Below are 13,568 nucleotides of genomic sequence, written 5' to 3'. Positions count from 1 at the left end.
AAGTTTTCAAGCTCTTTTCATTAGTTTTCCTAAAAAAAAACCACATGAATCTTCTTTAAAAAAATAAAAAAAATTAACTGAAAACCACCTCCCGCAACCCCCGACCCCCGCAAACAAACCCAGAAACCTTACCCGCCCCCCAACCCACCTCCCTCTCCTCCACTCTCTTCACCTCTCCTCCCATCAAAAAACCCAGCAAACCCCCACCTTCCCTGATCCCTTTCTCCTCTTCACCCCCACCCCCTTTCTCCATTCTCTCATCTGCAACCCCACCCACCCTTAGCAAACCTAACTCCACCACCAACCAAGCATCGAAAAAATTCAAAATTTGAAGGACAAAATTAAATACATACCTCGTTGTCGGAGCCGACCGACTCGCCAACGAGCAGGGTTCGGATGGGAGAGAAAGGTGAGTGCGAGCGAGTTGCAGAGAATAAAAAAGGGTGAGTGGGGTTGCAGATAAGAGAAGGGATAAAGGGGGTGGGGGTCGGGTTGTGGGTGAGCTGGGTCCTGAGGGGGAGGGTTACAGGGATATGGGATGGGTTGGGGGGGGGGGGGGGGGGAGGGTTACAGGGAGATGGGATGGGTTTTGTTTTGTTTTTTTATTTTTTTTAAGGGATCTGGGTCTGGTTTGTGGTGGTGGGGGAAGGGGGGTTTACTGGGAGATGGGATGGGTTTTGGTTTTTTTTTTTTTTTTTTTTTTTAATTTAGAAAATTCAGGTTTTTTTTTAAATTAAAAAAAAAAATTGCCACGTGTCACACATTTGGTAGATACGCGGCACAAATGTGGCATCTACGTCAGCGCTTAATAGATCAATGGATGAAAAATGTAACGGATGTAAAATAATACGTAAGGTATGAAAGTAAAATGTTTTAAAGATGTTGTATGGGGTTGTAATAGACCTCAAACGTGAGGGATTACTATGTAATTTACTCATAAATTTTTTACAAAGTATTGACATTCATATTTCCTTCCACACGAATCCAAAGACAAAGATCCAATTTAAAAGCCCACCAAGAGCCTAAATAAAACAAGTACTGAATAAGTTTTCAAGGTAAGGTGCGACGAGTAGTACACCTTGTCGACCATCCTCCTACTTGATGTATTGAGAGAGCCATTTGAAACCATCACCGTACCCCATTTTCCGTACAATGCTGCACATAAATACTTCTAATGGACGGACATTTGAGTCTGTTAGGTTTACCTTCCCCTTGCCAGTGGTGAAGTTGGTCAGCCCAAGGTGATACCGCAACTCATCCTCTGAGGCAGCATATGGTAGGTCAATCTTGTTCCCTAGAATTAGAAATGGGACAGTGGCTAGGGCTTCATCCGAAAGGAGCGCATCTAGTTCCTTTTTTGATTCTGCAAACCGCTCCTTGTCATAGGCATCCACCAGGTACACCACAGCATCTACCTGTAAAGCAAACCGTGTAGATATGTTAGCTCATGTTGGAGACATTCCTTGCTGATGAAAGTTCAAACACACCATGTATTGGACGATAATAAAATAAAATATATAAATTCAAACTTAAGCATCCACAAAAGGCCAGAGGAACAAGGTTCTATAGTTTCAGGCACAACTCACTTGAATCAAATTTACATAAATACAAAATTTGGTTGTATTAAGCAGAGACAATAAACCAACACTCAACCAGGACGACAAGAACAAGTTGCTTCCAAGAAGTTGCAGCACCAATACAGGGAGTAAAAAGAAAATTCAAGTGAAAAGAAAAAAACAAAGACTTTCTCAACGATCAAGAAAAAGAAGACCAGAAATCATACATTAAACCATGAATTTCTGAACTATGGCAAAAATTAAGCCTTATCACCGCATTGATGATCAGAAAAAAGACCTCTCGCAAGCAGGTTTACGTTCACGCAAGAGATTGGAAGAGGACTCTGCAGAGGTATGAGAAAAGGGCACAAGTGTGGCCGTTAATCAAGTTTTATGTATATCTAACCTTTGCATAGTAATCCCTCCAAACTCTGCGAGCAATCTGATGGCCTCCCAAATCAAAGGCCTTGAACTTGATTTTCCCAATGCTCAACTCCTCCGATGTTGGATACTGCGTGGGCTGATGCTGCACCAGCCTCTGAAAAAGAGCGCAACAAAACTCAAATTATTACCTCGCAAGACAACAATCCATTTGCAGCAACTTAATATTCAAAGCAATCACAACGCTGTGTACACGAAAAGAAAAAAAAAAAACCCATGGATTAGTTATTACTGTAACTGCTTCAACTTTGACTTTCTAGCTCATGTTTTGGGCATAAACTTGAATCTTGTTAGTCATGCTACCCTAGTCGACTGATTTGGATTTGCAAAGTTACAGCACTTAATAATTTAACCCCTTTACAGATTTTTTGGGCAGGAAACTGTAGATCTTCTAAATCTAACTCCTAAAATTCCAATTCTTTTCCTCAATCCTCAGTCTTCAACTTAGGAAAAGTAAATTTAATCTAATCTATGAATTCAAAAGATTGAAATTGAAGTAAACGGAGCGTTTCTGATTACCCGAATCCGAAGTAGGAGCCAATCGATAAGGAAATTAAAGCATAAAATTTAAAAATGATTAGCTGATAGAGTAAGAAAGAGAGAGGGGGGGGGGGGGGGGGGGGGGCGGAGGAAGGAACCGACCTCGTCTTTCAACATGTGGAGCAAGGTGGTCTTGCCGGCGTTATCGAGGCCGAGGAACAAGATCTTGGCCTCTTTTTGCCAGAGACCGAGGGACGCGAGCACACCGTAGAACCAGTCGAACAGAAACATGCTGCTGCTCCTGATGCTGATGCTGACACCGGATCGGAACGGAATGGGTCGGGTCGAGCTCGGATCTACGACGATCGAATCCTTATCGGATCAAGGCCTCCGATGAGAGTTCATTGACTCTGCGATCTCTAATTCTAATTCATTCTCAGCTCGCTCTACAAGTTTTTGGTGGTAACCGGTAAGTCTCAAATTAATTAATTAATTAAAATATATTATATGTAAGATTGGCGGCGTTTCGTGTAAATCTGTTTCACACGTTCCATTAGTTTTGCTTGGTGAATCGGATTTGGCTTCCTTTCGAATCTGTTTTGTGAAAATTTTCACGTTCTGATCGTTTATTATATACGGTTAAAAATTATTTTAAATTAATCATGAATTCTAATATCCTCGTACAGTCGTATTTATATTTTTATGTTTTTCAAAAGTTTGAAGTTCACTTGAGTTGGCTAGGTTTCACAACATAACCTAAAGCAAATTGGTCCTACAGTAAATCTTTTGCTTGTGGATGTAGTAAGTTGTATTGTACCAAATCAAAATTTGTTAGAAAAATGGAAAGATGTTGATGGAGAACAAATGTATTGAAGAGCAGCTTGAAAAAAGCAAAATTGGCAGCAAGGATGGTGCAATACATGTATGATCGTCGATGTCGAAATAGGACTTATAATATGTCGTTTCGAAGAGAATGACGAAAAGATCAAGACTCACCAACCTTGCTCGTGACATAAGGGCAATTTTAGCCAAAAACCTTTGCTTACTATCCCAAAACAGCTTTTTAAGTTTTGAAACTTCATTAATACTTTATTTTCTTTCCTATTTGGATGTTAAAACCTATTAGGGTTTGGTTTTGTGTTTTGAACCTACAAAAACACCTTGTTGGTGTAAGGATGGATTGTTATCTTTTACTTATTATCCGCTATATGTGTCCCTGATGATAACGAGGAGTCGGACACAATACACTCTTCCAATTCCGTTAAACAAGAGTCCTCAACATCCAATAAGAAGTGGGTTAATCTAACGAAGCCTGGTGAGGTAGGAGAAAATTTTAATTGTGACGGGAACACATGTGATATACTATTAAGGGTAAAAATGTAACTATATCCTCTAGAGGTGTAACTTGAGGATAGTATAGTAGTTAGTTTTGACAGTTGTTATGATAAGTTAGTTTACTCACTAAGTCTTGTGCCTTGTATAAATACTCAAGTGTGTAAAATTATTCTGATTATGAAATACAAGATATTTTTCCTAATATGGTATCACCTGCCTTCTCTGTCTCACGACCTTCGATCCAATTTCCCGCTTCTTCTCTGCTTTGATCGTCTTCTCTTCGATCTTCCACACTAATTGCAAACCCTAATTCTTCAAGTTTTGGCTATGGTGACTTCCGATTCACCGCTGTTATCCAACTCTGGTTCACATATTCATCCATCTCCTCATGTGATTCCCAACCCTAACTCCTCAAATTCCCAAAATGCTTCGACAGTTACTTTTATCACCATCCAAAACATTGGCTCCATGATACCGATCAAGCTTACTACCACCAATTATCTCACTTGGAGTGCCATTTTTGTTCCGATCTTCCGCAGGTACAATCTTACTGGTATGAATGATGGATCTCTGCAAGCACCGCCTCATTTTCTTCTTGATTCCTCTGGTAATCGTACTGCAATCTTGAATCCGGACTATGTAACGTGGTTTGAGAATGACCAAAATATTCTTATCTTGATCAATTCTACACTTTCTGAATCCCTAATTCCATACAATGTTGATGTTACGTATGCTCGTGAACTTTGGGCGAAATTGGAATCACGTCTTGCAGCAGCTTCTCAATCTCATATTCATGAGCTTCGTTCACGGCTTTGCAATCTGACCAAAGGTGAATTATCTGTTACTCAATATCTCCAGCAAATTGAGGAAATTGCTGATGCTTTTGCCAGTGTCGAAGCTCCGGTTGAGGATTCTAAACTCATCTCTGTTACTCTTCATGGCTTGCTTTCTAAATTTGATTATTTTGTGGATGATATTCAATTTCGTCTTGGTACTACTACATGTGATGAATTACATGGTCTACTTCTTAACAATGAAATTCAACTTGTAAATCGCAAGAAAACCACCACTGCCACACCTTTTCAGGCATATCATTCTTCAGCTGGTATTCTTCCAACCCCGCCTCTCTCATCATCTCAAGCCTTATCTGCTCACCCTACATTCAGCCATAACAATTAGGGTCGTGGCTCCTCCAATTCTCGAAATTATAATCATGGAAATCGTGTCAATCGTGGTAATTTTCGGTACAATAATTCAAGGCCAAATTACAATCGTGGAGGTTGTAACAATTCCAACAGTTCTGGAAATTACAACACGTTTGGCAAGAAGATCATCTGTCAAATCTGTCGCCAGTTTAATTATGAAGCATATGAATGTCCTCACAGGATGAATTCAAGTTACAATGGTAAATCCTTGCAGTCGGCTATGGTTGCTAATACATCATCCTCTACACCATCATGGCTTGTTGACTCTGGTGCTAGTTCCCATATGACCAACTCATATGCTCATCTTCAAAGTCCAGAAACTTACACTGGTCCAGACCAAGTCTTTATTGGTGATGGCAAAGGTTTGCCCATTCTTCATTCTGGCTCTTCGATTTTGCCTACATCCACTTGTAATTTTAAACTGAACAATGTGTTGCATGTTCCTAATTTGAAACAAAATCTTTTGTCTGCAAATCAATTTTTGCTTGACAATTGGTGTTCTATGCATCTTTATCCTTTTCACTTCACTGTGAAAGATCTTTCCACGGGGAGGATGCTTTTTAAAGGACCTGTTCAAGATGGTTTCTATCCCTTTCATGCTTCTCGATCTCCTTCACCTGCTGGTATTAAAGCTTTTGCAACAGCTACTAAGGTTTGCAGCACCATTTGGCACCAAATATTGGGTCATCCATTTACTAAAGTTCTTAATAAGTTGTCTGCAAAGTCTTGTATTTCTGTTTTACATAGTACATATAAGTCATTTTGCTCAGATTGTGTATTAGGCAAGTGTTCAAGGCTTCCCTTTGTTTCAACTTCTTGTAATACCAGAAAGCCTTTTAAACTCATTTACACAGATGTATGGAGGCCAGCATCTATTACTTCTAGTCATAGATATCGGTACTATGTCATTTTTGTGGATGATTACACAAAATACAGCTGGTTTTTTCCTTTGAAGTATAAATCTGATGTCTTTAAAATCTTAGTGCAATTTAAATCTTTGGTTGAGAACTCTCTGGGTACTAAAATCATTGCTCTGCGGTCTGACTCTGGTGGAGAATATTTAAGTTCTTCTTTCTCTAAATTTTTTGTTGAACATGGGATTGACCATCAATTAAGTTGTCCCCACAATCTCGAGCAGAATGGATGTGCTGAGAGAAAGCACAGGCACTTAGTTGAAACTGCTAGGACTCTGTTAGCTGCATCCAAGGTTCCTTATATCTATTAGGTTGAGGCCCTTGCTACTGCAATTTATTTGATAAACAGGCTTCCTACTGCTACAAATTCTTCACCTTGGGAATCATTATTCAAGAAATCTCCAGATTATAGTACTCTCGTAGTGTTCGGTTGCAGTTGTTTTCCATGGCTATAACCTTATACTTCATCCAAACTAGAACCAAAAAGCAAGTTATGTGTGTTCTTGGGGTACATCTTGCATCACAGGGGTTATAAGTGCCTTGATCCAGTCACAAAGATGATGTATATTTCGAGGCATGTATTGTTTGATGAATCCAATTTTCCATTTCATCAGTCACTTTTCCTATCCTCAAATACTTCTTCCCCACTACCTCAACCACTCATACAATCTTCCCTACCTATACCATCTGAACTCACCTTTACTTCTATTACTACCTCACCCTCTCAACCTTCAAGTTCCACTTCAATCTCTCTAAATATTTTTGCAGTTTCTCCATCTGCATTGCCTTTTACATCAACTTCTATCCCTGCATCCTCTTACCTCCCACCTAGTGATTCTGACTTTTCTCTTCCTATTCCCTTACCTTCTAATATTCATCCAATGCAAACACGGTCCAAATCTGGGATTTTAAAACCAAAAGCATAGGCTGCCACTAAACATCCACTTCATTCTCATCTTTCTCAAGATTTTACACCTACTACCTATTTGCAAGTTTCAAGTATCCTCATTGGCACCAAGCAATGCAAAAAGAGTACAATGCCTTGTGTAGCACAGGCACATGGTCTTTGGTTCCTTCATCTCCATCTCAGAACTTGGTAGGCTGCAAATGGGTTTTCAGAATCAAGAGGAAATCAGATTGATCTATTGAAAGGTATAAAGCTAGGTTGGTAGCAAAAGGGTTTCACCAACAAGAGGGACTGGATTATTCTGAAACGTTTAGTCTAGTAGCTAAACCTGTTACTATCAGATTACTTCTTACTCTTGCTTCTCAATTCAACTAGTTCTTGAATCAACTGGATGTGAGCAATGCCTTTTTACATGGCACACTTCAAGAGTCAGTATTCATGCAGCAACCTCCTAGTTTTGAGGTCTTTAGTCATCCACATCATGTTTGCAAGCTTTATAAATCCTTATATGGATTAAAACAAGCACCACGGGCTTGGTATGACAAGTTACGAGGTGCTCTTCACTCTCTTGGGTTCATTGGATCTCAGAATGATCACTCTCTTTTTGTCAAACGATCTCCACATCTTGTATTTATATTGGTGTATGTAGATGATATACTGGTTATTGGACCATCGTCTAGTGAATGTCAGCAAGTTATTTCTCAACTTCGCAGCATGTTTCTCATTAAAGATCTCGGACCACTTCATTATTTTCTTGGGATTGAAGTAAAGAGGTCATCCTCTGGCATTTTCATTAATCAAACCAAGTACATCTTGGATCTTTTACAAAAAGCAAACATGGATGGAGCAAAACCCTACAATACACCTTTAAGTACTGCTAAACTTGACCATACTTCTCCTTTACTTGAAAATGCCACTGAATACAGGTCCTTGGTTGGTGCTCTTCAGTATCTTATATGGACCCGACCTGATATCAGTTTTGCAGTTAATTTAGTTTGCCAATTCATGCATTCTCCTCGACTTTCTCATCTTCAAGCTGTCAAGCGACATCTTCGGTACTTAAAAAGCTCCATTGAACTTGGTCTGTGGTTTTCTAAATCTTCATATCCTCTCTGTCTTCAAGCCTTTTCAGATGCTGATTGGGCAGGTTGTTCCATTGATAAAAGATCTACTGGCGGATTTTGTATTTTTTTGGGCAGTTCTATCCTTAGTTGGAGTGCTAAAAAGCAACCAACTATGGCTCATTCTTCTATTGAAGCAGAGTATCGTTCTCTTGCCAATACAGCTGCTGAGATCACCTGGATTTGTAAACTTCTTGTTGATATAGGATACAAACTACCTTCTCCTCCTCAGCTTTGGTGTGACAATGTTTCAGCCATTTCACTTGCCAAAAATCCAAATTTTCATGCTAGGACCAAGCATGTTGAAATTGATTATCATTACATTCGGGAGAAAGTTTTAGCTAAACATGTCACTGTTGACTTTGTTTGTACTCAAAATTTGCTGATATTTGTACTAAGGCATTGTCAAAACCCATATTTTTGTTTCTTTGTTCTAAACTAGCACCTCGGATCCCTCAGTTTCGTTTAGGGGGGGATATTAAGGGTAAAAATGTAATTGTATCCTCTAGAGGTGTAACTTGAGGATAGTATAGTAGTTAGTTTTGACAGCTGTTATGATAAGTTAGCTTACTCACTAAGTCTTGTGCCTTGTATAAATACTCAAGTGTGTAAAATTATTCTGATGATGAAATACAAGATATTTTTCCTAATATATACCACGTGTTTTTATGTAAATGGTGGAAAATTTTACTTTTTAAGTTATTAACTTTTTAACATATATATTTCATCGTTTGTATAGTGACACGTGGTGTACCACCTCATGTATTGGTCACACTGAAAAATCTCTCGTGAGGTAGTTGGCTTAGTAAGCTTCAGAAACTGAGCCACATTTTAGGTCCTGGGAATGGAGAAGAAGAAGAGGATGGTGACATCGCGGAGAGTGTGAGACAGAATCGAGAAATGGGTGTTAAGCCAATGAGAGAGATGATACCATGTAGAAACGCAGCTGCAGGTAAAACAACAAAGGAAACGCAGATACAAAAGCTGAAATAATTGTGGAAGTGATGATTTTCATTCCTTGAATTGTCGTATACATAGATACAAGTATATTGGCTATACATAGAGTCGTAACGGAATATAATCTGATATACAAGATCAAAATACTTAAATTTGAAATGATACAAACTTAATACAAGGTTGTTGAGGATGTTGGACCTTTTTTTAACAAACTCCGACCTTGGATTTTCAATGTTTTATGGTATCAGCAATAATGATCAAAATTTGTTTGCAAACCATCGTATCAGGGTTTAGAGCTTAAGGTTTAAAGTTGGGTTTGAATGCACATTACTACACAAAATAAGTTACGCTTTCCCTTTTGAAAATAGGTTAGAATCTTCCAATCCTTGCTTAAAACTAATGGGTTTTCAATGTTTAGGGTTTAGGGTTCGGGGAGCAAGATATTGTATGTGTGTATATAGATATTCTTCCTCATTGCTAAAGAATATCATACACTTTTTCAAAACATCTGGCTCTTGTATTCTTTTCTGGAGATCATGTGTTGTATACCCTATTATATACGAGTGAATGATGTAATAATTAGGAAAATTTTCTCAACTCTTTCAAAGACATCTCATCTGAAGGTAGTCTTGATGTGGTATCTTATGGAGCAAGCATACTTTCAATTTATAATCATCTTCTATCTGCTTGGTTTCACAAGTTCAGCTGGTATTAGTTTACAGTTTTAAACTTAGAACTGAAGTTGAGGTGCATGCTTCTTTCCGGCCGGTGGAATTGTGGATCTTGGTGTCGCAATATTTTTATTAATTAGCATTAGAAGCTGGAACTATTGATTAATTGATCGATCCTGCTGGTGTTTGCACATTAATTTTATTATTCTCAGAGCTTCTTAATTAGCCAGCCTTTTAAATTGAAGTTGGCTTCTTTAGAATTTGCATCAAATTCTTGTTCAGCAGTTTGATCTTTTTTCTTACTAAACCTCAAGGCACATGGAGGTAGAGGACATAATTAAACACAAATCATGATCATACATATTTAGGACATGCAGGTACAAGTTACAGAATTCTTTTCTTATATATAATTTATTTTCCTTGTCTCCATTTTTTTCAATGATTCATCTGTTGAGTGTTGACACATGCATACATCTGTGAAATCTGATACCTCTTCCCTTCCCTTGATCCCAACCCCACGCCCAATCCAATGCTTTTTGTTAATTTACAATCTGATCATGATTATGGACCATTTTCAGTGATCAGGATTTCTTCACGATCACCACCGGACATTCTACATGTTTCGCACAATAATCACTCACACTTCCAAGAATAGTCCTGCAACAAAATATCAAAATTACAACAAGATGTCAGATGTAACTCATTAGATCCATCACAAACCATTAAAAATAAAACAAGTTAAGATAATTAGTTCATGTGAATGAATTTATAATATATACCTCTTAAAGAAACCATAACCATGGCTTCCCATGACCAAAGTGTCAGCTTTGAATTTCTCAACCGTATTACATATCACATTCTTTGGATCTCCTTTCCCTACTACTCTCACAATATGGGCCTGCATGTAGCACATAAATTAGTTAATTAACCAACTTATGATTAACTAATTAATTGAAACACACAATTGCAGAACACAACACATATAGCAGTAATCAGTAATTACATTGGTCTGGAAATTTCTGTAAACAGCTTCGGCTCTTTGCATCACTGAATTTACCATCTCAGTCCCGTATTTTTCTATGCTTCCAACCACATCGCTCGAAAACATATATGCTGCAAAATCAAGTACACACACATCAACTCCAAATCAATATTTCGATTTCAGTATTCCAAATTGATTAATTAGGTCCAAAATAGAAACCAAAAAGTATGTAGTTAGTTGTAATTTGTAAAGGAACGTCAATTACCCGCAGCGTCGAAAGTGGAATGGACAGGCTGCGGTTTGACATAGAGAAGAACGAGAGTGTTGTTTGCGTTTTGAGAAGAGAGGTTTCCCAGACACCAGGAGAGAGCATGCATGCTCTCTTCGCTCTCGTCTACTGCCACCACAATTTTGTGCTCTCTGCTCTTCATTTTTTCGGCCTCCATTGCTATAATTTAATAAAAATTGCTGTGTTTTTCCCTGAAGAACTTTGTTGTACGTATGCGGTATTGGGAAAACTTTGAGGCCTCAAGATATCGATAACACAAACCCGAATGAAAATATATAGGGGGGACTTTTGCCGTGGTTTTTGATGTTTTTGGTTCAGCTGCGGGATTACATTACATTACATTAATTGGATACAGATAAATTATTAGTGTTAGTAGTTTCTGGAATAAATTAAACCTCCGGCCCCCGTATGCAGACACTGAAAACAACTGGTCCTTCTCATCTAGGTTTGGCAAATGACCAAATAATTTAACTAAAGCTATGGGCTATAGACTAACAATTTAAACGAGCTACCACAGGAAATGGATTTGTACTTATTACTAGCATCGTAAAGGAATTTAAATGAATAACACATTGTTATGCGTTTAACATTATCATGTGACAGTGTATTAAATGACATATTTAGTCATCCGTCCAACTCGAAAATTTAGTAAACCTTCAACCTCTTTTGCTGAGCAGAGGAAAGCGGAGGTTCCTGCTGATTAAATATTACACAGGCCAAGTTTGAAATTTCAGCCCACCAAACCAGACATGTTACAGTCAATCATAAGGTTCTCGTCCAATAATTCACAGGTAGCCCGCCAGACTATACATAACAGATATTTGCATTTTGGCTTACTCTCTGTTTCTCTTGTTTTACGTCTAAAGCTTTATAATATCTAGTTATTCTTCGTACCAAAAAATAAATAATATCTTTCATTTGTTCTTAAAGTAACATGATTGACTTCTTAATGTAAAAATGTGATTTTTCATTAAAACAAACAGTATCGAGAACTTTTCGTTAAAGTTCCTTACATATAAGGGCAAAAGATGCACTTTTTTATGACTAGTTTTGATTTGCAGAAGAAACCACTTTTCACTACAATGTTGTGTTGGGGTAATTTACTTAGGGGATTATTTTTAGGGAACTTTAACGAAAAGCACCTGGTACTGTTCACTTTAACGAAAAACCACATTTTTACACTAAAAAGTCAATCCTGGTACTATTCACTTTACCCTTTATTTTGTCCTTATCATTAAAACTCAAAGTTTTCAAGCCCTTTTCATTAGTTTTCCTTTATTTTTATTGCTTTGAAGTATTATATTTTCTGAGGTTTTTAATTGTTAGATTTTTTTATCAAACATACAATAATTGAAACATAACGGTTAAAAAACTTTGAATATACTGTGGAGAATCATAGAACTTCTACTACTTAATAGGATATTTATGAAATAATTTAGTTTGGAATCCATCAAATCCAAATTTAATATTAGTAACTTGTAGCAGGAAAAGAGGGACCAGCCATCCAGAGGTGGGACTCGGGAGTAGAGAAAAGGTGAAGTGGGAAAGCGTCATGTTTGTCAAACTGATCCATAAGGCAAGGCAAGGCAAGGCAAATGAATGAATGAATGTCCAAATCTGTTTGCTGTTGCTTGCGCAACTTGACATCTCCCTCTCCAATCCAATCCCATCCAATCCATCATCATCTCCTCATCCACTAACGAGTGGTCTCCAAATATTACTATCTTCCATTAAAATCGGAGGGAAAATTGTATTGGAAAACTGTTAGAATGCATCCAATCTTGATTGAGTTGATTCTAGTGAAGGTAGGTATTCTCATGTCCCGGGCTTTCCCAGCCCAATATCTCCCTATAAAATTGGGCTTCACTAATGGCTTTCCCTGACCCATTTATGTCAGAGGCGGGTTGTCTGCCTTCCTATTTCCATACTCTTCTCATCCCCTCCTGTTTGTGTGGTCACGGTTAAGCCACGTTAACATTTTATATTGATTTTTTTACTAAAATAAAAAAACAAAAAGTAATAGGAATATAAAATGTTGACGTGGCTTAACTGTGACCATACAAAACAGGAAGGGATGAAAAGAGTATGGAAATAAGAGGGCAAACAATCCACCTCCATTTATGTCCTCAGTTTGACCAAAACTGAAAGACAGACAAATTAAATAAATATTTATTTGTTTCTTGTGATCCTATGTTTCAACTCAACAATGAATAAGGTTGTTAGGTACAGCATAGCCTTTGAAATTTCATGTATCAATTCAAATTAGGGTAATAAACTATTTTCCTCAATCTTGTGTTTTTTTTTATCCTTGGATAACTTGTCGTTTATGTGTAAGGTCTTAAACACGTGTTAAATTTATCATGTGTGTTAATAAGAGTATTTTGTCATAAACAAAAACTAATTTAGATTGAGCGAAATTGGAATTTGGTTATGAGGTGTGCTTGTGTGCCTCGTAGGCTTGTGAATCTTGGGTGATATTTTATGAATTTTTAGACCCAAATTTGATCATATTTACGCTTTTGGAATCTCATATAAGGGTGGAGGGTGAGGGCGGTGGAGGCCATTAGCCTTTGCCAAAGATGAACTTGTCGAACCTTCTGGACTCTTGACTTCTTCAAGTAATAGAGAGAGAGAGAGGTATTGTGTTGAGTTGGCTCCAAATGTCCCCACCACAAAGCGTCGACCACTTGCCTTAAACCTTCAGAAAGTT

At 37.9% G+C, this 13,568-nt stretch overlaps 2 protein-coding genes across 2 annotated transcripts; both read right to left on the bottom strand.

The window, feature by feature from the left end:
• Positions 1-882: 882 nt before the first annotated feature.
• LOC103419158 (small COPII coat GTPase SAR1A) lies at positions 883-3,250 on the bottom strand. The gene is made up of 3 exons (XM_029100455.2): positions 2,640-3,250; positions 1,963-2,094; positions 883-1,415 (listed from the first exon to the last, which is right to left on the bottom strand). Exons 1-3 carry the CDS (start codon positions 2,766-2,768, stop codon positions 1,095-1,097), a joined length of 582 nt encoding a protein of 193 aa, XP_028956288.2. The 5' UTR covers positions 2,769-3,250; the 3' UTR covers positions 883-1,094.
• Positions 3,251-9,921: 6,671 nt separating this feature from the next.
• LOC103432631 (universal stress protein A-like protein) lies at positions 9,922-11,515 on the bottom strand. The gene is made up of 4 exons (XM_029100454.2): positions 10,835-11,515; positions 10,591-10,700; positions 10,367-10,485; positions 9,922-10,244 (listed from the first exon to the last, which is right to left on the bottom strand). Exons 1-4 carry the CDS (start codon positions 11,013-11,015, stop codon positions 10,169-10,171), a joined length of 486 nt encoding a protein of 161 aa, XP_028956287.2. The 5' UTR covers positions 11,016-11,515; the 3' UTR covers positions 9,922-10,168.
• Between the last annotated feature and the right edge of the window lie 2,053 nt (positions 11,516-13,568).

This window comes from Malus domestica, chromosome 03 (assembly GCF_042453785.1).
Source record: "Malus domestica chromosome 03, GDT2T_hap1".
In the NCBI taxonomy this organism is placed as follows: domain Eukaryota; kingdom Viridiplantae; phylum Streptophyta; class Magnoliopsida; order Rosales; family Rosaceae; genus Malus; species Malus domestica.
This window is presented reverse-complemented; position numbering and strand designations above follow the sequence as displayed.

Excerpts from the sequence above, each read along its gene's own strand:
- LOC103419158 (XM_029100455.2), bottom strand. The coding sequence starts at position 2,768 with ATGTTTCTGTTCGACTGGTTCTACGGTGTGCTCGCGTCCCTCGGTCTC. Across the intron at positions 2,095-2,639 it reads TCCACATGTTGAAAGACGAG|AGGCTGGTGCAGCATCAGCC; the intron begins GTCGGTTCCTTC and ends GCTCTTTTTCAG. Across the intron at positions 1,416-1,962 it reads GGAGGGATTACTATGCAAAG|GTAGATGCTGTGGTGTACCT; the intron begins GTTAGATATACA and ends TTTGCTTTACAG.
- LOC103432631 (XM_029100454.2), bottom strand. The coding sequence starts at position 11,015 with ATGGAGGCCGAAAAAATGAAGAGCAGAGAGCACAAAATTGTGGTGGCA. Across the intron at positions 10,701-10,834 it reads TTCCACTTTCGACGCTGCGG|CATATATGTTTTCGAGCGAT; the intron begins GTAATTGACGTT and ends TTGATTTTGCAG. Across the intron at positions 10,486-10,590 it reads ACAGAAATTTCCAGACCAAT|GCCCATATTGTGAGAGTAGT; the intron begins GTAATTACTGAT and ends TGCTACATGCAG.